This window comes from Pholis gunnellus (assembly GCF_910591455.1).
Source record: "Pholis gunnellus genome assembly, chromosome: 9".
In the NCBI taxonomy this organism is placed as follows: domain Eukaryota; kingdom Metazoa; phylum Chordata; class Actinopteri; order Perciformes; family Pholidae; genus Pholis; species Pholis gunnellus.
Window position 1 is genome coordinate 10,702,839 of NC_136535.1, and position 23,499 is coordinate 10,726,337.

At 39.7% G+C, this 23,499-nt stretch overlaps 3 protein-coding genes across 6 annotated transcripts; 1 reads left to right on the forward strand and 2 right to left on the reverse strand.

Moving 5' to 3' along the window:
• Positions 1–4,746: 4,746 nt before the first annotated feature.
• Positions 4,747–7,804, forward strand: LOC306701473 (adenine phosphoribosyltransferase). The gene is made up of 5 exons (XM_079166789.1): positions 4,747–4,934; positions 5,079–5,172; positions 5,426–5,572; positions 6,720–6,815; positions 7,423–7,804. Exons 1-5 carry the CDS (start codon positions 4,812–4,814, stop codon positions 7,596–7,598), a joined length of 636 nt encoding a protein of 211 aa, XP_079022915.1. The 5' UTR covers positions 4,747–4,811; the 3' UTR covers positions 7,599–7,804.
• A 138-nt stretch (positions 7,805–7,942) lies between these two features.
• On the reverse strand, positions 7,943–13,686 carry rab34a (RAB34, member RAS oncogene family a). 4 transcript variants are annotated; one of them, XM_079166784.1, is made up of 12 exons: positions 13,664–13,686; positions 13,057–13,259; positions 11,459–11,575; positions 11,278–11,369; positions 11,132–11,200; positions 10,333–10,434; positions 10,161–10,225; positions 9,940–9,991; positions 9,775–9,856; positions 9,098–9,188; positions 8,729–8,836; positions 7,943–8,644 (listed from the first exon to the last, which is right to left on the reverse strand). In XM_079166784.1, exons 1-12 carry the CDS (start codon positions 13,671–13,673, stop codon positions 8,577–8,579), a joined length of 1,059 nt encoding a protein of 352 aa, XP_079022910.1. In that variant the 5' UTR covers positions 13,674–13,686; the 3' UTR covers positions 7,943–8,576. The 4 variants fall into 4 exon arrangements, with proteins under 4 accessions (XP_079022910.1, XP_079022912.1, XP_079022911.1 ...); XM_079166786.1 differs by lacking the exon at positions 13,664–13,686 and adding an exon at positions 12,692–12,727 and having other exon boundaries at positions 13,057–13,179; XM_079166785.1 differs by lacking the exon at positions 13,664–13,686 and adding an exon at positions 12,692–12,730 and having other exon boundaries at positions 13,057–13,141.
• Positions 13,687–16,088: 2,402 nt separating this feature from the next.
• On the reverse strand, positions 16,089–22,005 carry tlcd1 (TLC domain containing 1). The gene is made up of 4 exons (XM_079166852.1): positions 21,428–22,005; positions 20,269–20,351; positions 18,843–18,925; positions 16,089–18,267 (listed from the first exon to the last, which is right to left on the reverse strand). The coding sequence occupies exons 1-4, from the start codon at positions 21,631–21,633 to the stop codon at positions 17,863–17,865; spliced, it is 777 nt and encodes a 258-aa protein (XP_079022978.1). The 5' UTR covers positions 21,634–22,005; the 3' UTR covers positions 16,089–17,862.
• Between the last annotated feature and the right edge of the window lie 1,494 nt (positions 22,006–23,499).

Sequence of the window (23,499 nt, forward strand, 5' to 3'; positions counted from 1 at the left end):
TGAATCATGCTTTTTAAACTCTTGAGGTGATAGTCAATGAAAAAGGTTACCTCATGTTTATGAATTTTAGAAAACATTTGTCAGAAGAATTGAACAGAACTTAATGTCTCACCATATTTATTAAGTTCTGATTTCTGTATTTCATTCTTACGCAGTTCTTTGTGTTGATTGTAGTTTTAAAACCCCAGAGGCCGATTCTTTCAAAGGATGATGAACACTGTTTTTTTATTTTTTATTTTTATGTTTACGTTGTTACACATGCTGTCGTTCATAATTTGTCATCGCGGTGGTTGTACATTTGCCCTAAAAGCGTTTGCTTTACTCACGCATTATCACAGTCACAATGGCAGATGGAGTGCCACTTGAAATTGGTGTGGCCATAGTTAGAGGAGAAGGGGTGGATGACGTGAGGGCAGTGGTCGTGGACACGGCAGCAGCTGTCGGTCTCTGCAAAATCTCCTGCAACAAGGACACAATTATTATTATTACACCTCGTATAATGAACTTACTTTGCTTGAATATTTTATAGTCATACTACCCACCCAGCTGGCCATAATGATCAGCCATGTTTCCAGCTCCACACCATAGGGTCCCAGGATAAGTGAAGCCTCTCTTGGATCTTTTTAAAACCTTGTCCCGCCGCGCAGAGTCGTCACTGCCACCCCCCTTCACCTTGCCTCTGCGCTCCGACCTCTCTTTAAACTCCCGGCACATCAGTTTGGCTTCATCCATGCGCGCAAAGCGCGTCTCCAGCTGCCGCCCGGCTCTGTTTTCTTTCAGTCCCAACCTGCACTCGTGCATGAACGACTTCACCTGCATCTGGTTCGCTATGACAGCACAGTTACCAAGCATTCCTGCGGGGCTGACGACGGATCGCACCACTTCGGCTCCGTCTGACACCTGGTAGAGGAAGCTCTCCCGCACGGTAGACATTTTTGCGCAAAAGGTGCCGTTGAGCATGGAGAACATCTCTTTGCTCTCCTTCTCTGCGTCCAAAGCGCGACTCAGGAGGTCGCCCTTGACGAAGTTTCTGTCAAGATAAGACAGAAAGACAAAGAAAACCGACCACATGATGCGGCGAGTGGCACTTTCAGCACCATGCGTAACGGAGACAGCTCCTCGCGGTTTTCCGGCGCTCCGGCGCTTTTAAGGCGAAGCACAAGTGGTGTGATTATCAATACGAGAAATGGCAACGCTGGGAGGAGTCAGCCGAATTAACCTCTTTAGATTTCCAGCCTGGGTAGAGCATATTACTGAAACAATCTGAGAGTAGATACAGTATGTTCAACCCCACTGTATTTCAACGTGCAGTAGCAGAGGGTTAATTTGTGGGTGTGTACAGAGCATGAACCCCCGGCACCTTTCACTGCACAGAGACATGACCGAGAGTTACCTCCCAACCCCCTCAGCTCAACCCCCCAGAAAGTGGAGATTTACTTTGGGAACACGCATGGAGGAGGTTCTAGCTTACCCCCGCTTTCCATGGTAACTGGCATGGGGTGATTGTGCCAACCCAGGAGATTGGACATCTTTCAAATGCCACAAAACAGGCACTGAATTGGTGATGACCTAAATCACAATGTAGGGACAAATCTCTTTCATTGTGGAATGTGGAGAAATGTTGGCGCGGTCGCACGCAAACCACACTGACTGAGGGGCCTCAGCAGCCCATAAGAGTCTCAGCTGATGGTTGGATTCAAACAGATCTCGTTCAAATATGGTGTGGGATCACCATATCCTGAGTATTTGGCTACATGTCAGCTGAAACAGCCTATACCAGAATTAGTCCTTCAAATGCCTCTTGGTGATATTGCTTTTGTTTTTACCCCCTATCTTCTTTGTCATTATGTATCACTAAACACTATTATTTATATATATATATATATAAATATATATATATATATTATAGAACATTTGATAACATGCAGCATTCTAGATCTGGCCCATTGCTAACATTTATGAATTCATTCAATTATTATGTATCAGCAGCTGCAGTGTTGCTGCACTTTATATTATCAGGAAATATGTTTCATGCATGGTTTGTTTTGTAGATCTGTGTCTGACCTATATGGTGGCTTACATTTTAAATATCTTTGACATTTCTCTTTAAAATCACGTGTGAGTTCAGAAAACGATACACAGCAAATTCCTCTGCATCTCTGAACAAGTGACTGTTCCCAAAGAAAAGAAAAACCTCTTGTCAGGTTGGGTTTCTAATCAGCCGAGTGTGTTGTCACATGGCTGGTCTTAGGGCTCTAGAGGCGGAGATCCAGCCTACTCAAGGCACTGAAATCGGATTGTTGGAAGGCGGAGAGAAATGATGTAAAATCACCAGAGGCAACATACGACCAGATCTTGAGGGTGGGGGGGGAGGTTCTTGTGAATTAAAGTGGTCACTGCAGGGGAGGAAAGAGGCTGATAACTTGGAGTTCATGTGGAGAACAGCGCACAGTTAAACAAAAAGCTGACACTTGAAAGCAGCAGGACAACACAGTGAAACTGTGCAAACATGGCTCCCCAAACAGACAGCACATACAAACCAGGGATTAAGCATATAGCAGTTGAGGAGAAAAGGTATGGGCCCAGTAGTAATATCACCTGTGTTAAATGTGGTGGAAATGAATCTTTTTAACCTCCCTGTGAGAAATAACCGTGATGAGAAAACTCTTAACATATCAAAAATATATTTATTGAACAGACACTTAGAATAAGTCAGCTGAATGGATAGAGCTCTTTCCCCACAGATGGTTCAGAGGTCTAGCAACAAAGTTGCAGCAAAAAGTTATATGCACATTGTCTCGTCTCCCCAGACATCCACCAAGGCCAGGGTCCCAGCCTTGGTATTGTTTTCGTGGGAAGAGGGTTAGGTAGTGAGATCAGGATGACACTGGAAGTCAGACATGAAATACCTTCGATATGATAACATTAATTATTTGGGTTTAAATAAGTCTGGATGGCCTCGTCTGAATTTGTTCAGGTTTAAGCGATGCAAGTTATAACTAAAAGAACAATATGATAAATGGCCACAACATTAAACTGTGTGGGAAATGGGAAATAGAGCATTGTGTCAAATTGTAAATATGTGTAATTTTCTGATCTTGCATCTGTCCAAAGTAGTTGTTGCCCCAACATTTTTGCTGAAGCTAGCCTAAATGAATTTAAGTTAAATGTACAGAAAGTTCAATGAGTGTGTGAAAGGGTCTGTCCACCCAAATCCTGTCACCACGTTGCTGGAGGCCCAGGCCATGTTGCTGGGCCCCCTGGAGGGAAGGAGGGCAAGGACCAGAACCAGGACTGCGTGGGGCAGACTACCAGACCCTTACTGCAGTAAAATGAGAGATTTACATGTCTGGTGCTCGGAAACACTGCCACTTTTGTCAACAGGGACTGCCAAAATCCACACAAAGTGAAAGTTCCTCATAAAAGTCATAATATTCTCTGCCAGTGTTGTATTGCAGCTTGTTTATGCTGCCCCCGGGTGGCCATACAAGATAAACTCATCGGCATGAGCTCGTACAGCACTCACACAGACAGACTTGTTAACACGTGAATATCTACTCAGTTTTATTACCTTGTAAATCTTGTTAGTGTGCAAACAATGTGCAAAAGAAAAAAATGCATGTGTGCATCCAGTTTACTTTTATTTCCTGATACACATGAGACAAAAAACTGTGGGAAAGTCATTGATGGCAGAAAGGTGAACTCTCCGTCCTTAGCTCAGCTTGAACTCTGTTGCATAAGACTGGGATGAAATTCCAGATCCGTTTATTTAATAACTGCAATAACCTTTCTAGTCTGAGAACTGGGAAATGTAATACTGTAAGGTAATGGCTTTTGTTGCTTCAGCTGTGAACATGATCGCAAGCTGAGTTTATTTTGACATCAATCCTCTGGTGATTCAGAACACCTGAAGCATGCATGAGGGGAACAATTAACATTTTTAGAGGATCATTGGTCTGTCTGGTTTTTACAGTCCAGTGTTGATATCAATTAGTATTAGGTCACTACAGAATTGGATTTGTTTTTGTTGCACAATATGCACCTAAAACTAGAATTCATGGCCCGAAAAAAAGTAATGCATCCTTTTCTGTGACAGACCATTGAAACATGACATCAGTTAAACATCATGTTTAAAACCAATTCTCATTAAATTGAGAATATGAGCTGTAGCTGTGTCTAATAGTCATACCTGGCCAAAAATCTCTCTTTTGAGTATCAACCTTGACTAGTCTAAAATGGCGAGTTTGTGTTTGTGCTGCGGGTTTGCGCTGATGACGATTTTCTCTGAGCGGTCAGTGGTCTGCAGTATTTGAACTCCACTCCACCTTCTTGGCTCAGCTCGCTTGGAGCCTCAACAGAGATGGTTACAAAAAAGCTACCAGGCGTTACGTCGAAGTCTCTTCCCACGACTTTGTACGGCTCGTTTTCTGGAACCAGTGGAGCATTTAAGCATGGTGGAATTAGCAAGCTGGCTAGTTAGCTATCTTGCTAATTTCAGCAGCAGCGCTAGGTCTAATAAGGGATGTCTCAACACAGAGATTACTATCAAAGCAGGCACTTAATCAGGATACACAACGACAATATCAGATTAAAATAACACTATTTTCTTCTACAATAGTTGAAAAGTCAGACTGGTCTTCGAATCATTATAACTGCACAGCGAATAACTACTTTCAACATGTTAACAGCCCCCTCCCCACCCACCACTCCTCCCACTGGAACCGGAGAAAGGTCGCTTTCTCATTCACAGTCCACTTCATTCACCCCAGTTTCTCCCTCTAACTGCACAGACGTGAAGTGTTGTTTGTCAAATGGACGTGTTGGCCGCTCCTGCAGACAGACATAAAGGATGGTACCTTTCTCTGATGGCACCCAACACAAAAGGACCATCGTTTGCCTGGCTGGACCCATCCAAACTCTACTGCAACTCCCAGGTATGGTGGGGGGGATTTAGTTACTCTGTACTGTCTATACTGTTTCCTTTCTCATTGAACACTGCATACAACTCATTTATAACAGAAAAAATACAAGTTGAGTGTGCAAATTCTGCATTTTGTGCATTTACTGTCTTCATTCAGGCTCTTGCAGACTGTGTCAAAGACCTTCACAGTCCTTTCCACAGCGACTCTATTGATCTGGTTGCCGGGATAGATGCAATGGGATTCATTCTTGGTATGAAAACACACCGATTCACTTTAATTAAAGGAAAGTAAATGTAGATTGAGAGCTAGAGAGACACTTGGTGTCCCACACTCATTTTATTTTAAGATCTATAGTTGCTCTGCTAAGGTCAGGAAACCTAACACCTGACTGAAGTTACTAAATTTAGATACTTTGAGACTCATGGCATTATCATTTTCAGTTTGCACTGCAGGTTAGCCACACACGTCATTGTGGATGAATGTTTCTGAAAAATGTGTTTCAGGTGCGTCTGTTGCTGCCACCCTCGGAAAAGGTTATCTGGCCATTCGAAAAGCAGGACACTTGTGTGTCGCAACCCAAAATCAAAACTACACAGACTACTCCGGCAGAGAAAAGACGATGGAAGTAAGACTGGATGTGCTAAAACCAGGTTAATCATACTTATTTTTGTACCCTTTAAACATGTCAGTTATTTCTCTTGATGATCTTTGGACACCTAAGGGTTGTAACAGCTACGTCTTAAAATATATATTTAAAAAAAGACCACACTTGCTGACAAGGATATCAGTCAGTTTAGACCGGTCATGTGTGTCTTTTGGAAATAGTCAGTCTTGTAATTGGATAATTTCTATGCAAAAAGTCATACATGGGTTCAGTGATTACTTCATCATCATCTGCCACCAACACTGTAAGAGCTGTTTTAGGCGTGGTGAGAGTCAGAGAAAGCTTCAATGCCGAGCTGTATTTAAATGTTAAATTTAGATTATAAGCAGAATTTAAACAAAGATTTGAAGATGACCTTGAAGAGTTTTCATAATTCATTAATTAATTGGTTGATTATTATTAAAATCCATAATATTCCACAGCCCAATGTTTTATCCAGTCAACAGTATAAAACCCCAAAATATTTAGTTATTCAGTATATATGACAAAGAAAAGTATAAAGCTGCAACCACCAAATAAAAATCGAAAAATGTTTAATTGATTAGAAAAAAGGTACTTATTCAGCCAGGTCTACTCAATATAATGTCTATTTATTCCCCGTGACACAGCACCCTCTAGTGTTAGAGAAACGTCAACATTTTTTATATTCACATTGACATCACATCAGAAATTATGAGGGTCAATCTCTTTTATTAATTTTTAATCCATCAAAGATTATTTCCATAAATGTAATTTTTTTTTTTGCTGCCAAGAACTTTTTAGAAGACTGTTATTAGAGATATATTTAGCTATTTATTTAGTAATTATTATTATTTGTTCCATTTAGTTTTACAGTTCAGGCTGGTGGATGAGTAGGCCATAAGCAGAGAGATCAATGTTAATGTTTGAATTATTTACTCGATTATTTTTTGTGCATATTTACTTTTCGACATCTGGACATGTATACACCGGATCGTTTTATATAACAATGTATTATTTGCTTTGTATTTTGCATTGGATACACTATTCATTTTTACTTTTTAACCTTATCTAAATTCACTTGATAATCATGTTTCCCCATGTGCTCTAGAAAAAGTAAGGTGATTTTCTTTAAATGCTTGACTTTGTGGTTGACATGTCTGTCCTTTCTGCAGGTATGAGGCTGCTGTTAGTGGACCAATGGATCGAGACTGGAGGCACTATGAAGGCTGCAATCCAGCTGGTGGAGAGGCTCGGAGCCACTGTTGTAGGTCAGTCAAGATGAGTACCTTATAATCACTGGTGGAATGTAACCAAGTACAATTACCCAAGTACTGTACTTAAATACAATTTTGTTGTTGCTGTACTGTAGTATTGTGTATTTTTATTTTATGCTACTTTCTTCATCTCCAACATCAAAGAGAAATATCGTACCATATACTTCACTATATTTGTTTTATTATTTTAGTTACTTTTGCGGGCTTAATTATTAATACAATAATATTTCAAACAAATAAAATATATTATTGTAGTTAGATTAGCTACAATATTTAAAGATAAAAAAATAGCTCCAATATTAAAGCAACACATTAATGCATCAATAATTATGATCCAGTAATATATATGATTCTGACATGAGCCATTCTGCAAAATTAATGCTTTTACTGTTGGTACTTCCAAGTATATTTTTAATGCAAATACTTTTGTACTTTCACTTGAGTATGATTTTAAATGCAGGACTTTTACTTGACTATTTCTACTACTACTAAATAAAATATCTGAATACTTTTTCCACCACTGGTTATAATGTAACATAAATCAAATATCATGTAACAATACAACATTTTAAAATGTAAAAAGTATCACACTTTCCTACAGGTGTAGCAGCCGTGGCCATCGAGAACACTGAAGGAGGAAAGTGGATTAAAGAAAATTACAAATTCTCTCACTGCATCCCTGAAGAGCTCCAGAGCCAAATTGACCAGAAGTATCTGGATTCCTTCAGCAGCTTCAACTTCAGTGAAGAAGAAAGGGGGAGTAGTGCCATTTGCTGACTGAGATGGTCAAGAAAGTTTATCAGCATGTTTCTTTTTTACGAAATACAGTGAAATTCCTGTTTCCTTAAAATAAGACAAGATATACTGTGATTTCAACTAAATAACACTTTGAACGGTGTTTGTTTTATAGATATATATATTTTATTACATGTAAAACATACCATGAGAAATTTTAAAGAAAATAAATGCTTAAAATAATCAGACAGTATTTCAGTTTTTGACATAAAAAAAATGATCATTGAAATTCAGTCTTTGAATGTATTGTCAACAAAAAGCAAAAAGTACCGATGAAGCATAAACTGTACATGAAGAAAAATCCAGCATCTACAATTATGGTTCCCGACCGAGAGGTCTGACCAGTCAAAAGATAAATCTGAGGGGTCGTGAGATACATAACAGGATAGTTAAGCAGAAAAAAACCTTCCTGCTACACATGATTCTAATACTTATTTCAGTGTTTCTTCAAATCGTTGCTTTTTTCTTAAGATTAACTGCATAATATTTTACTTTTAACAGAAAAGTTGAGGACGTCTGATCTATATTATCATGAAAAGAGGTTAAGTACCAAGTAAAAACTGACATTTAAAACAACTGACTTTGTAAAGGTAAACCAGAGCGTTGTGAAGAAAAATTGTTAAACAAAATACAGCAGCGAGACTGAATATTTAAGCATCCACACACACGCCATGTTAAAACCATCCACAGTCACTCTTTGGCATCGCTGCAGTAACAAAACAGTCATTTTGTGCATAATTGCTGAGTCACTCTGTAACTCCAGACAAGTTAAACTGAGCAACACCACAAGAATCCACATCCCACAGAGGAAAACTCTTTCTAGGCCAGGAAAAACTGAACTCAAACATGTCAGGAAGTAAAACTCCAGCGTCCCTCCTCCTGCCTTGACCACAGAAATACCTCCAGTCTTTTCCCTCATTTTCAGTCTGTACCTTTGACTTTAAACCACTGCTGCCATTCTTACTGACAGCAGTTTGGCTGCTTCTTCTTTGATGAAGCGTACACATTGTTGGAAGTGCTGTTAATTCCTGGAACAATTGAAGAGCAGGAGGTTAAAACTATGAGACAAATGTGAAGGTTTTTATGATGGCAGAGTTAGTTTAGATACTCACTGACGACGCCCCCAATCTGCCTCGGCCCACTTTTCTCCAACTCAGCAAGAACGTTGTTCTCAAAGGCCAACGATGCAACTCGAAAGAAAAACTCTCTGACGTTTTCCCCTACAGCATGGAGGAAATATTGATCAGTTAGGGACACGATTGGCGTCCTCTGCATATGGCAAACAAACAGCTACGATCAATGCTGAATACCAAAGACATGTTTTTGATGTAACTATTCAAACTAAAGACTCTCCACTGCTTCCCCCCAAAGAAATCAGACGACACTCCCTTCTGCAAAAATGAAAGATATACCCCTTCCTCTTTTCTGACGGCACCTTAGGGACTCTGAGTCATGTTACTGTATTCAATCCAAACACTCACCTGTCAGCGACGACACAGCCCAATACTCTGCTCTGATCTCTTGTGCTATTTTGAGGGCATCTTGTTCGATCTGAGAATACTGTGCAGGAGACTGTTGGAAAAAAACAGAGAAGACCAAGTTATTTTCATTACCGATTAATCTGACAATTATTTTCTTCCTTAATTGATCAATTGTTTAGTCTATAAAATGGTAGAACAAATAAAAAACTATCTGTTGAAAATTGCTTGTTTCGGCCGACTAACGATCTAAAATCCAAATATATTCAGTTCTCTGTCACATTTATTCTACTGCAAAGAAATCACTCATGGACAAGAGAAGTACTCTTGAAATAAGAAAGAGGTAAATTACATAACTCAGTAATGTAATTTGTTACAAAAGCCACAGCATTGTCCAAACAGACAAAAAAACGAAATAGCAAATCTCTTAAAATCCCAGAGTAAAATAAGAGACACATTTCAAAATGTTTACTTCTTGAAATAGAAGACCACTGCTTAAATAAAGTTTCTAATGTTTTAGAAATGTCTAAATGCATGTCCATCGTTTCAGCCTCTATCAGGGGCAAATACATTACTGAGACACAAACACTTTGAGTTGTAGTCCAAACAATTCACATTTGACTCCAGCAGAACACACAGAAACGTTCACATGTCCACTTCAAACAGTAAGCACTACGTACGCTCAGGTCTTTCTTTGTGCCAACAAGGAACAGCTGAACAGCAGTGGGGTCGTTCTCTTTCAGGGAGTCTTCGAGCCACTGTCTGCAGAAAGAACAAGAAACGATGAATTCCCCCAGCTGGGGTGAAAAACTGCCCAACAATCTGCTCATCATGAATAAGCTTACCTCACATGGCCCAAAGAGGCAACGTCATTTACATCAAACGCGATGATCACAACTGGAAGAAGAGAAAATCAGACATGAATTAACCGTTTTAACACACAAATTCCAGTAACGTTACGTATACACAGCTTCCTATTCACCCCTGACATTGTTTTCATGGAAAGAGGAGAGTCTTTAATACATTTCTTATAAGGTTGCTGCCCTAAAGCACAGAAATCTCTCACCCTGGGCTCCTCTGTAGTACGTAGAGGCAATGCACTTGAACCTCTCTTGGCCTGCAGTGTCCCAGCTGTAAAAATAGGGACGGACATTTAAGCAATGTCAAATCAGACAGACTGAGTTTACAAAGTTTTTATATTTATGCGTGTGTAGTAGTGATGAAGACATTTGGCTTACAGCTGAAGGCTGAAAGGAACACCCATCACTTCAAAGCGCTCCATCTCAAAGTCAACACCGATCGTCGCCTTGTAGTTTTTATCAAAAGCATCTTTGCAAAATCTGAAAACATAAAGATCTTGTTAGCTTAGAATGAGCTGCTTATATCTACATAGGGAGTGGGTCCTCTTCATGGAGTCCGCCATGTTTCTACAGTAGCCCAGAACGGACAAACCAAACACTGGCTCTAGCGCAAGCCTTTCTCGTTTTTACGTTACCCGAAGGCCACCGTAGTTCTCCGACGCGTTGGGCGGAGGGGTATTCACTTGGATGCAATCTACAACCTCACCACTAGATGCCTACATTTAAAGTATTTGTTGGGCCTTCCAGAGTTATATTATATTACATATATCATATTGTTACAGCTGGTGAAGGTGGGACACATTTGAACTACTTTATATACTGTTGGATAGTTATGTCGATAGTGCAGTATCATATTTTATCAATTGATCATGTGTTTTGTTAAACATAAACTAGTAACTCCAGCTGCCAGATAAATGTAGTGGAGTAAAAATCTAAATAAAGTAGCAATAGAAATACTCAAAATTGTACTTAAGTATAGTACTTGAGTAAATATATTTGGTTACTTTCCAGTACTATTACAGTATGAATTGTAATGCAGATTTTCTCTACACTTTTGATAATAGAATAACAAACTTAGTAGATTGTGCTCCCTTGAAGGAGATTCGTGTCCTCCGAGTTATTTCTTGTTTGAGTTATTTATTCCCACAACTGCAACAGTGGCGGTGTGTGAGCTTACCTATTAATCAGACAGGTTTTCCCCACAGCCAGGTCACCCACAACAATGACCTTAGAGATTTTAAATCTGCTGAGAAGAATGAAAGAAGAAGCAACATGTAAATAAGTCACACTCTGCATCATCAAGCCGGTGGTTAACACACTCACCCCACAGTGCCGGTACGCTGCTCCTGACAGGCCGTCTTCACTTTATTGTTGAAATCCTTCTGAGTGTGGAAGGCTGCGTCTTTGCTGAAATACTACAAGAGAGGAAGAGGAATGTATGAGGCTGTTTTGGAGGGATAGTGGACAGCTAGCTATAGGCGATCATATTAGTACATGACTTTACCTGAGGGAGCTGAGCAATGATACGGTCCTTTCGGACAGGAGGAAGAACACTCATGGCTGAAACTCGGACGGACATGAAGCTTTGAGGTGAATGTTTAGTAGAGAGACACGTGGTGAGCTGGACAGAGAGAGAAAGACGTTTAACAAGTTAAATCTGTGTCTTCATTATATTTAAACTGCAGTGAATTATTTTTAGGCCCAAACATCAGACCTGGTGCTAACTTTTACTACTGGAAGTAAAACTGACAAGAGGTTACATGAAGCTTGTAATGAAACAAAAACAAACAAATGTTCTTTAGGAGGATTTGCTGCTTGTCTGTCAGTTGACTAATCGATTAATTGACAAATGGTTTAAGGTAAAAAGACATTTGAATGCATCGCCCTGTGCTCTGGGTAACGTGACCAGCATCGTTATTTGTTGACACTTTATAGACAGATAAACACTAAGCATTGTGTGCAGCATCTGTTGGTCTGTCTGCCTGCCTGTGTGTCTGTCTGTGTTGCACTAAGAAGAGCAACCATTAGATTAATCACTACATTATATTTAAAATGTTACTTCTAAACCTGAAATAATTATGATTAATCGATCGACAGAAAATTAATCTGAATCTACTTTGATAATTGATTGATTGTTTCAGTCACTCTTTTAAGCAACTCCCCCAAAATTCACTGGTTCGGCATCTCAAATGTGAATACTAACTGGTTTTCTAAGTCTTCTTTGATCGAAAAATGAATATTTTCTATCCCAGAATTTGAAGACGTCCCTTTCGAATCTGCAAAAATGTCACGGACTAAAAAATCAATCAGAAAAACAGTCGACAGATTAATCGATAATTAAAATAATCATTAAATGCTGCTCTACTCTCAATATACCTCCAATAGTGTTACTACTGTTTTCATTTGTTTTCTACATGGCCTTGCTGCAACAAAAAAAAAATCTTCCTGTGGGACAATATCTTCTATTTAAAATGTTATTTTCAAACAGCACAAAGAAAAAGACTCGCATCTTTGTATTAGTCAATGTTCTCTTCCTGCCATCTTTATATTTGTTTAACTTTGCCAGGCAACCAGAACATAGACTATATCCCCCCAAAGACTTCAGCTCACTGGAAATAAAGAGAGCGCCAGGCAGTCAAACAATAAACTGTAGCGAGAGCAAATATCTGTTATCCATTGTATAGCAACACGACCACATGCAGAGCCAGACAACTGTCATCAGTTTTGATCCACTTACTGGTCGGATCTGTTTTAATCCTCTTGCTCATCAAAGCTTCTGGTAAAAAAGAAGAAGAAGAAGAAGAAGAAGAAGAAGAAGAAGAAGAAGAAGAAGAAGAAGAAGAAGAAGAAGAAGAAGAAGAAGAGTTTGGTCCACCACAAAACTGAAACTTTAAAACTCTATTTTACATCCAAAACACCAAGTTAAGTATTTTATTAACTCTGTAAAGTCACACGTTAAGAAAGATATAACGTTAGGTTAAAGTTACACGCACATGACCAAATTAAAGTTTTAAAAGCAGCGTGTTTGAGCTGCAAAAGAAGTTAACGTTACCTCATCGAGACAGACTCTTCTCTCTTCTGTGTTTCGGTTTGGTCTCTTACCTCCCACAGATTGCCTCCTATTGTTATGTAGACTCGTGCATATTCAGTGGTCAACGTCAAAGTGTTGATTGTGTGGTGATCGGAGCTGAAATCGATCCACGGAAGTTGAGGAGGAGGAGAAGCAGACTGCAGCCGCTGTTGCTGCTGACTCAGATCCCTGGATTTATTTTTCTTTCCTCCCAGATTTTTCTCTGCTCGGTCCCCTGCTGGAGGAAATGAGGAATAATCGGAAATTAGGAAAGCAAAAACAAACCTATCTATCTATCTATCTATCTATCTATCTATCTATCTATCTATCTATCTATCTATCTATCTATCTATCTATCTATCTATCTATCTATCTATCTATCTATCTATCTATCTATCTATCTATCTATCTATCTGTCTGTCTGTCTGTCTGTCTGTCTGTCTATCTGTCTGTCTGTCTGTCTATCTGTCTGTCTGTCTGTCTGTCTATCTTTCTAACAAATTGGACCTTCTCTTGTTTCCTTTTGTTTTTATTCCGCTTATTCATTATTTATGTATGACCATTCATACTTCTCTATTACCACCATTTGCTACATCAGAATGTTACTATTTATAAACATGTAATATTGTCAAAGCCTACTTGTCTGCATGCGCTTGTCTTTGTAGTGAAGAGAAAGGGTCCGTTTCCTGTCAGTCAGTTGAATATGTCGACAATAGAGGGCGCTCTAAGCTTCTCACTGACATCTGTCTCGTTATGATCAAATAATTCAATTCGACTACTCAATACAAGTAACATTGTATTGCCTAATCACATCGTATTTTAGTTGGCTGCTATGGATAACGTCGAAAATGGTTGTAGAGAAAATCAAGGCCGGTACAAAAATACAAAAATCTTTTTGACATCAAAGCACTTTTGAGTTTCATTTTGGATGAAGACGAGGATAATCAGACAGAAGGTAGGCTACAAGTTTGTATTCCATAAGAGGGCTCCATACTGTCCTCAAGATGGACAATACATTGTTAAATGTTAAAATAATACAACATTTAATGAAAATAGCTTACATTACAAGTATAAATATATGCATTTCTGATAATAACTAAACAAATGTTAGTAATATAATTATTTAATATGTGAGGTGGCAAACAGTCACTTTGACCAGGTTTTACACTCTTAACATGTAATGCAATTTACTCTCCCCCCTGTATGATCAGCAGTGATGTAGTACATTTACTGAAGTGAAGTACAATTTTGGAAATGTGTAAATGAAAGTTAATGAAGTCATAGTTAAAGGTGTTCTTGTGCTGGAATACATTATATTCAGGGGTGTTTCTAATTGTTGTCTATTGTCTATAATGTGAACAGAAACTGGACACCATAGGCATCATAAAGGTACTTTATGGCAGAAGCAGCAACATTAGATTGTGTCCATAATAAAGCAGCCACTGACTGTATATGTACCGTGGGATACATTTTGGTCGCTGTAATTCTCCTGTCCCCACTGGCTGTGAAGAGATCATTTTCTAACCTGACTTTGTTGTCAGAGATGGGCGACAAAATACAGTCCTACTCCTAAAAGTAGAAATAACATAAAGCTTCATTATCCTGGGTCGGTCCAATCAAGTGGGGGGTCTTTCAATGTTGATCTTTTTAGTCCAAAAAGTCTTCTCCATCCTTCCTCAACCGTGTTTCATTGTTGTTGAAGTTGTTAAACTTTAAAACATGTTTACACAGAAAGAAGACCCTAACCCTTCCAACCTTTTTGGCTTGTGACTCTTCTTTCTACTAAAAGTCAGTGTTTAGTTTTTGAGTTGTTTCCCCTCTTAACTTCTCAGATCGTTTTTATTTAAACAACTGATTTATGCCCAAAGAGGTCAAATAATCCAGGTTGCACAGATTTGCAAAAAAAATGAATATACTTTTTCTCTCTCATTATCTATCTCACAACCCCTTAGATTTCTCATGTGATCCTTTAGACTAGAGGGACACTGTTGAGAACCAGAACCACAGAGCTCTGTAGCGCCTACCAGACGGGAGGAGTTGGAACTGGTCGTGTCCAGGGTGTGATGGGTCTGCAGTGTTGTTTGCTGTCCGTTTCCTGACTCTGGAGATGTACACGTCCTGGATGAAGGGCAGACTAATGATTCTCTCTGCAGACCTGACAGTCCGTTGTAGTCTGTTCCTGTCCTGTTTGGTGGTCGATCCAAACCAGACAGCAAAAGAAGTGCAGAGAACAGACTGGATGATAGCGGAGTAAAACTGAATCAGCAGCTCCTGAGGCAGGTAGAGCTTCCTGAGTTGGTGCAGGAAGTACATCCTCTGCTGGGCCTTCTCTGGGATAGTGTTGATGTTGGGGGCCCACTTTGGGTCCTGGGAGATTGTGGATCCCAGAAACCTGAAGGTCTCCACAGCAGACACAGTGCTGTTGAGTATGGTGAGGGGGGGGCAGTGTTGGGGGGCTCCCCCTGAAGTCCACTGTCATCTCCACAGTTGTGAGCTTGTTTAGCTCCAGGTTGTTCTGACCACATCAGCTATTCAACCTCCCGTCTGTACGCAGACTCATCACCGTCCCTGAAGAAGCCAATGACCGTTGTGTCGTCTGCAAACTTCAGGAGTGTTTGGGTTTAAGTATTTCCGGGATGACAGTGTTGAATGCGGAGCTGAAGTCCACAAACGGAACCCTTGCGTATGTCCCTGGGGAGTCAAGGTGTTGCAGCATGTAGTGCAGTTCCATGTTGACTGCATCATCCACCGACCTGTTTGCCACAGACGTCAGGGCGACAGGCCTGTAGTCATTTAATCCTGTGATGGTCCCCTGTAGTTGGCGAGGTCCTGTAGGCCTCTCCACACTGACCCAGGGTCGTTGGTCGTTGTCCCCACTTCTGTAGGCCTCCTCGTTGGCCTGACGAAGCTGCTTGAGTTTTGCAGTAATCAAAATTACTGCAGTAAAGGTATCTGACTGTAGATTCACCAGTTATCTCTACATGTATGTTATACAGAGTGAAATAATAGAGCAAACCAATATATATATATCACAAAAATACACATCAGTACTCCTGTGATTTTAAATGTTTTTTTTAATCATGGTATCACTAAACCATCCAAAATACAGGGGCTCTTAAAAAAATGTTAATACAAGATACATTTGGTCACAGAATTTACTGTACGTTGGTGTCAAACATCTCTCCACTTGGCCCACCTTTTACAAAGAGTTTCAGATGTCAGTCTGACTCTGCACTATATCTTTTCTTTCTTATTCATAAAGTATCGGCACTTTGTTCTTTTGGAAAAGGCACTGAGGTAAAGGCACTGTTGCACAGGTATGGACTAATCTAAACTATTAGATCTTTTGGCAGTTGGCTGAAATTGAAAGTGAAATGCACTGCTCATTTGGTTTTCAAATGACACTGTCAGCACTTGTGATTTATGGCATGATTAGGAAATGAGCATTTAAAGGAGCACCTCACCCACAAACTGACCATTTCGTAGATCAACTACGCACCCTGTTACCTTGAATTCACGAGGACATTTTCGTTTTTCTCGCATGCCTCAGAGGTGAACGAAGAATCAAAAATGGAAAAAAGTCTTGATGAATTGAAGTAAATGGGGGCCACGTTTAACAACCGCAAGACAATATCAAAACATCCGTTTACTAACTCTCACATAACTTGTGCATTATAATCCAAGTCTCATTTATCCAGTCCATATTCTCACTACTTCCCAAACACATGCATCTTTGCTGAAATGTTACTAGCCTGCAGATGTGTTTGAATAGTCAGGTTTTAGTGAAGATGCATGGGTTTGGGGGTGAGAATACGAATGTTAGTCCTGTACCAGTTCAGTCACAGCCCAGTATCTCTTCAGCCACAGATGACATCATAGAAAGAGTGAGTCTGTTGCTCTGACATAGCTCTGCCTAAAGGCAAATAAATTATCTATCTCACAAATTAACACTTTATATCTTGTTTGTCTTCATTTGTATGTTATGAGGCTATTGTTTCCCAATTTCCAGTCTTTATGCTAAGCTAACCGTCTGCTGGCTGTAGCGTCATATTTAGTGTACCGATATAGTGGTATCAGTCAAGGAAGTAAATATTCCTTCAGGTTGTGCGGATGCTACAATTGAATGTTTAAGTAATAGTTTGACATTTATGGAACTATAGGCAGTTAATTTACTTTGTTGCTGAGAGTTACATGAAAACATACAACTCTCATGTCTGTAGCCTAATTATAAATATACAGCTACAGCCAGCAGCCAGTTAGCTTAGCATAAAGACTGGAAATAGGGAAATAGCTCGCCTGGCTCTCTCTAAAGACAACAAAATCTACCAACACCACTAATCTCAATGAACAGTTTGTAGGCTATATACTTTTTTTTGACTCCTACAATCATAGAAGTTAAAACAAGTTTTACAGGAGTATTTTTTTTAAATCTTTGGACAGAACCAGGCTAGTTGTTTCCCCATGTTTTCGGCCTTTGTGCTAAGCTTAGCTCACTGGCTGACGCGTCATCATTTCTAAACAGACATGAAAGTGTTATAAATGTTCTCATCTGACTCTCTCTCAAGAACACAACTAAGCATGTTTCGATAAAAATGTCAAACTATTCCTTTACACAATAGGCCTATGATACTGAAAATCTATTTTAATCTATTTCCAACATTTCTGAACAAGACTGGACCTTGTCCCACCAAAAAACAAAAAACAAAAAAATCTCTTTGGCAGTGAGACACAACAAGTGAACCTGTCGTCACTAGGAATGGGGTCAGTTTGAAAAAGACGTCATGTGTGAACTCCCACTCTAAATACAAATACAACACAAGTCCGTAAACCTTCCCCAGTCAATCACAGGGAAACTTTTTCGAGTTGTTGTTCTGCGTCCCGTTCAGCCTCACAGGTCTCTTATTCCAGTAGAAGAAGTCGGCACGTAGTAGGCGGTACCAATAAATCAGGATCATGACATTCATCATCATCATGGAGAAGAGGAAGTATAAACCGTGGTCCAGCCAGGTGTAGTTGCGGACGATGTACCAGGTGAGGTAGAACTGGGTGCCCAGGCGAAACGTCATGTAGGTGACGATGTTGACGAGTTTGTTGATGTGGTACAAGGAGGAGGCCTGAACGCTCGCAAGCTTCAGCAACAGCCTCAGGTGCAGGGTGACACTGTTGACCTCCACAAAGAGAGCGACTACGGCGCCGGCTACATACAGCTCAGTGAAGAGGGCGTACAGGAAACACGAGATCACCTGAAGAGACACACAGAGGTGAGTTTTTTTTTTTTTTTTTTTTACAGTTAACAACTCCTGTGTTTGATGCTCTCATTTCATTTTATTGTTGTTGTTGTTTGTAAGCAATGCTGCTCATATAACCTCCAGAGGAGAAAGCTGGGTGGTTTAAAAATAAAGACTGAACAGAAAGACACTCTACATGATGCAGATAAGACAACAATGACACTTCTGCTAGTTGGATTTGTAATTAAGAATTTAACTAAATATATTAGATAGTAAATGAATTCAATTAACAATCAATAATATTCAGTAAAAGTAAATAACAGCATATTAAACAAATACACAGGGTATTTCAGAGGATGAAAATATTTCACAACAAACCAAATTTGCAATATGATTTAATTTTCCTCCATATTTAGTGACAATTGGACACCAATTTTGGAGCTAAAATTAAATCAGCACCTCACTTCATTGTCTTTTTCGTCTTTTACACACGTGTGAAACTTGCGAAGATCACCTTGATATCAGCATAAGCTTCACATGCTTAGAAGAAACCTTAGAAGAAAACATGGCAAATAGGCATGTGGTCTTACCAGCACATGATGGAGTAAGAATTCCCATGATTGTCTTGCATGTCCTGTCAGGATAATATCCCCCGCATCATGCACAAAGTATCCTGAGAAGGAAGAAACAATGACACTGAGAGGAGGTGGAAGTAGATGAGGTTGAGAATACAATCTATATTTTACTGTTCGTTTGATCTCGGAGCTTTTTCTTGAAAATGTTCATCCTTGGTCTGTTTGACACAACAGATGCATGAAGATGACAGTACAATTGCTTACTGTTTAATTCACTGAAGCTCAGTTTTTGTCATCAACGTCTTACAGCATTGCACGTCTAATCTGATAAAGTTACATCTGACATATGTTTTGACACATAAGGATACAGTGGCATGTGTTTGCCTTTTTTTGTGCTTTTGAAAAGCTTACAAGTTTTCTCAGATTGTCCCCTGCCTGTTTGGCCTCCAAAAGCATTTCTTTTGCGTTAAACCTGCATTCATATGCATATATCAGTCATTGCAATGCACGATTTCCCTTGTGTCACTTGTTAACCAAGAAGTTAGTTGAGCTGATCCGAAAGCAGAGTTTAATGTTTCTCTTAGTCATTATTATTATTAGACGATGACAACATGGTTATCAAACGGTGTAGGCCTCATTTAGCTGGAGCTATTAAAGTGACTAATATACTACTAAGAGTCCCTTTGCGCCTCGACTGACACGCCAACAGACACACAACCAGCCTCCATATTAAAACAACCTGACCTCTAGTATCTAGTGTGGTTGGCCTCAGTGGAGCTTATGGGTGTTTGCGGTAGTTAGCGCAGATCTCCACAGATTTGTGTCTTCATGGCAACACATAAGATATAAAGGACAGCTCAAACAGAACACAGAGTCCTCTGTGGAATATATTTGGTGTCCACGGTGATTTAGAAACAGGTTAGAGGGGCGGATCTTTTTTGTTGTTTCTCTGAACAGCAGTATAGCAGCAACTGCAAGGTGTTATACCGCAAAGATCCATTCAAAGATCAATTCAAGGATGGAATAGTCAATCAGCACGTCTCCCACATTTCCCTCTTGTGCATTAAACTACACCTGCAACGATTTGTCAATTAGTCAAATCGTTGTAGTAATTTTTTCAAGCAAAAATTTCAGTTTCTCACTTGTTGGTTTTTGGACTATCAAACAACCGTCATGTGAAGCACTACCTAAGTTATAATTCCAGCACTTATAACAAATTTCTGACTTTTTATAGTCAAAACGATTTATAGACTCAAGAAAATAATCTGCAGATTAATCAATACTAAAAGTAATGCTTTGTTGCAGCCCTACACTAAATACTACAGGATAACAAGTAAAACTACTACAGTTAGGATTTGCAAGATGCAAGATTAAAAAAAAAGTCTGAAGAGAAGTTTCCTTGGTTGAAAAGTTATTCTTTTGTCACGATGCATTCACTGACCTGTTGAGACGCAGACGAGCAGGTAGGACAGAGGGGTGTGGTAAGAGTGAAGGTTGCTCAACGTCTCTGGCCAAACCAGCACACTGGAGAGGGATGAATGTTATAGAAAGATGGGTCTGTGTTCACCTCACTCAGGCATACATGGGCTCACTCATGGAGAGAAAAGCAGGAATAAGCAGAGACGTTAATCTCAGGTGTTCTGGCTTCTTTAAACCCCCAGACTAATAGATAGTCAGTAGTTGAAGCAGATGTGCTGTTAATGTTTTATCCTTTCATTTTACAACTCTTATAGTCGAGCCTCTATTGGTATCTCTACATCTTTTAAAAACACATTCTCTGATATTGCAGTGTTCTTTGTCACTTCTCACTGCAGTTGACAAATGGGGACACACCTCAAAAAGCTAAAGTTTAACGGCGTCCCCTCCCTGTATAAACACACCATGACAGAATTAGTGTGTTGATAAAATACCTGCATATGACATGTAAAGCAGCAAATTGTTTCACGTGTTTCCTTGACACTACTTTGAGTGAACAAAAATCTACTTTTAAATTATTGTCTCTCAATCACTGCTATTCACATATTACACGAAAGTATCAATAAATAGCCTCAGTGAAAGTGCAAACAGCCTAAGAAATCTGAGCTTGGTCCCAAACATAGTCTCCACCCAAATAAATAGTTTCTCATGATGCTTTCACAAGAGTCGTTGAGCAAGCAGGTTTTTCCAGTTGATATGTCAGGAGGTTCTCTCTTAAGGAAGGCTGTGTGTGTGTGTGTGTGTGTGTGTGTGTGTGTGTGTGTGTGTGTGTGTGTGTGTGTGTGTGTGTGTGTGTGTGTGTGTGTGTGTGTGTGTGGCTGAAAAAGATTATTTATTTACAGACCTCGAAGTCAGACACAAATTCACAAGTACAAGCAAATAGCAATAAGAGTTTTATGTGGCTCATACTGTACAGTGGTATTTCCCTCCCCGCTTACAAAATGCCATTCTCTCCCCCGTCCCTCACCCTGTCTGAACGTGCCATTCTTCTCCTGGCTGCCACAGACTGTCACTGCTACACACTCACATAACACACCGTTTGGACTGTGAATAGACAATGGTGTCCCACTGTGTGGATGGATGGATAGATGTGTGAATAGACAGATGTTTGAATGGAAACTTACCAGGCCAGGGCCCATGATCCAGTCAACAGGGAGTGCACCATTGAGACAGAGAGGTTCTTCCACTTCCAGGATTTGTAGTCATCCTGCTTCACCACGTTGGGCACAGGCAGCCTTTGCAGCAACCGGTGGATCACCTTGAAAATCAGAGCGATCACCAGCACTGTCTTGCCTGGGTGACGCTTCAGCACAGAAACCAGGGCGTCCATCCTGTCCTCTGGTCTCCCTCCCTTCTCTGTACGCTGGCTCTTACTCTCTATATCTTCCTCTCTTTGTCTTTTCCCCTCTGTTGGATTAGCCACGCTCCTGTAAACGTCTCGTGGTGTTAGTGATGGACAGATTTGCACGGTATGAGATGGGGCAGGGCAGGGGAGGCGCTACTGCAGCTGCGAGAGATGATCTTCTGTTTTTAATAAAGTTTTAACTACGTTTCTAAGAGCTGGTGTCCGATTTACGCTGCAGCCTTTTTCTTCTTCTCACGTTTTAAGCGCCCCGTGGTCCGCGGTGGGGATTAACGGAACAGTTCAATCCAACGAAACAATGTTTGTCTTCAAGCAGCGCCTTCTGACTTTATGTTGCTGCCGCCCTCAGCCCGCCCGTCTGTGCAGAATGGAGAGTGGGAGTGGTGGTGAGGGCTGGGCGGTGCTACTGCGCCGTTTAAAAATAAAAACAAGGAGGGACAGAGATGTGATCACGTTACACAAATCATCACAGAGCAGGGCTACCGAAACAAGATTTTATGTAATAATGTCTAAAAAGACCAATATACAGCAAATGTATTAAATAGCTGCATAGTTATAACCTTTAAGTTGACCAGCGCCACCCTTCCATGTGCGCATGTATTTGGGTAGGCGCTGTGCGTAAAGGCTCCTTCTCTCTGCCTCCTCATGCATCTAATGTAACATATAAACAACAACCGCAGTTCACTGCGGTCAAGTGGTCCATCATCCACGGAACCTCGCGTCAGCCGGCACTTGTGTAATGCTCGTCTATTTGTGGTGCTACGGTACGGGTGCTTGGATAGCCCAAAAAGCCCGGAAATAGACCTATATTTCATCAATAATTTGTCTAATTTGATATAACAAGTCAAAAACAACGTCATTTTGAACATTAAGTGAAATATAAAATTTGAAGTTGCACTGCTGTATAATCTTATAATATTACCTAATAATAATCTTTGATCTGTAAAAAAAACATTTCCTTCATTGGTTAGCTAAAATTTCCGTTGGAGTTCTGTTCATGATGACCCCATATATCTCCATGTCAAATGTAATGTATTTTTACTATAACATTTTTGAGAAAGTTAAAGGCAAAGCTCAAATTACATTTTGATATTCATAATTCCCCTATATTTCACATTTTATAAAAACTAATCCTTTAGAGGTTATGTCAAAATGTCACTGGATTTTTGTTTATGAGGACCTTCACTATGTACATGTCTAATTTCATGAGATATTACTGTACAGTTTCTGAGAAAATTAAAGGGAAAGTCAGCTCAAATGACATTTTGATATTCAATTTGCACATTCAATTTTTCACAAACATGGCATACATCCCCATGTTTATGCTGATGATAACTGCATTTCCCCCTTAAACCAGGTTGCTCTGTTAATGTAGCAGACATTTAAGATTATAACTTTTATTTAATTTTATTGGGATATCTTGAGACAGTCTGATCTAATATCTCCTCTGGACTACTGTAAATATCTTTATTCTGACATAGGCCAGAAGGCAATTGCTTGCCCTCAGCCAATCCGTGGGTGCTGCTATGATATTAACTAAAAATAGTATAAAAGGGGTCTAAATGGTCTAGTTCACCATTTATTTATTTTTTTATTTTCATCTGTTTTGCCTTATTATAATCATGTCTTACTCACTTGACCATATAAAGGTGGTAATACAGGTCATTTGGACCTTTATATTATTTTAGGGGAGTTAGTGAATGCGAGCATAAAGATAGGGGCTTCAACAAATTACACATTACATTATCAAATTCAGGATTACATTTCTCTTTAAGTAAATTTGTGGCAATGTCAAGTACTGTAAACATATACGATTGAGAATATAAACACATC

Coding starts and splice junctions, on each gene's coding strand:
- tlcd1 (XM_079166852.1), bottom strand. CDS start 21,633: ATGGACGCCCTGGTTTCTGTGCTGAAGCGTCACCCAGGCAAGACAGTG. Junction 20,352..21,427: donor GGATCATGGGCCCTGGCCTG/GTAAGTTTCCAT, acceptor ATCCCTCTCCAG/TGTGCTGGTTTGGCCAGAGA. Junction 18,926..20,268: donor GCTCGTCTGCGTCTCAACAG/GTCAGTGAATGC, acceptor CTTCCTTCTCAG/GATACTTTGTGCATGATGCG.
- LOC306701473 (XM_079166789.1), top strand. CDS start 4,812: ATGGACGTGTTGGCCGCTCCTGCAGACAGACATAAAGGATGGTACCTT. Junction 5,573..6,719: donor ACTGGATGTGCTAAAACCAG/GTTAATCATACT, acceptor TCCTTTCTGCAG/GTATGAGGCTGCTGTTAGTG. Junction 6,816..7,422: donor GCTCGGAGCCACTGTTGTAG/GTCAGTCAAGAT, acceptor ACTTTCCTACAG/GTGTAGCAGCCGTGGCCATC.
- rab34a (XM_079166784.1), bottom strand. Junction 8,837..9,097: donor GGCTGTGTCGTCGCTGACAG/GTGAGTGTTTGG, acceptor TCCATGCTGTAG/GGGAAAACGTCAGAGAGTTT. Junction 8,645..8,728: donor GCAGATTGGGGGCGTCGTCA/GTGAGTATCTAA, acceptor CAATTGTTCCAG/GAATTAACAGCACTTCCAAC.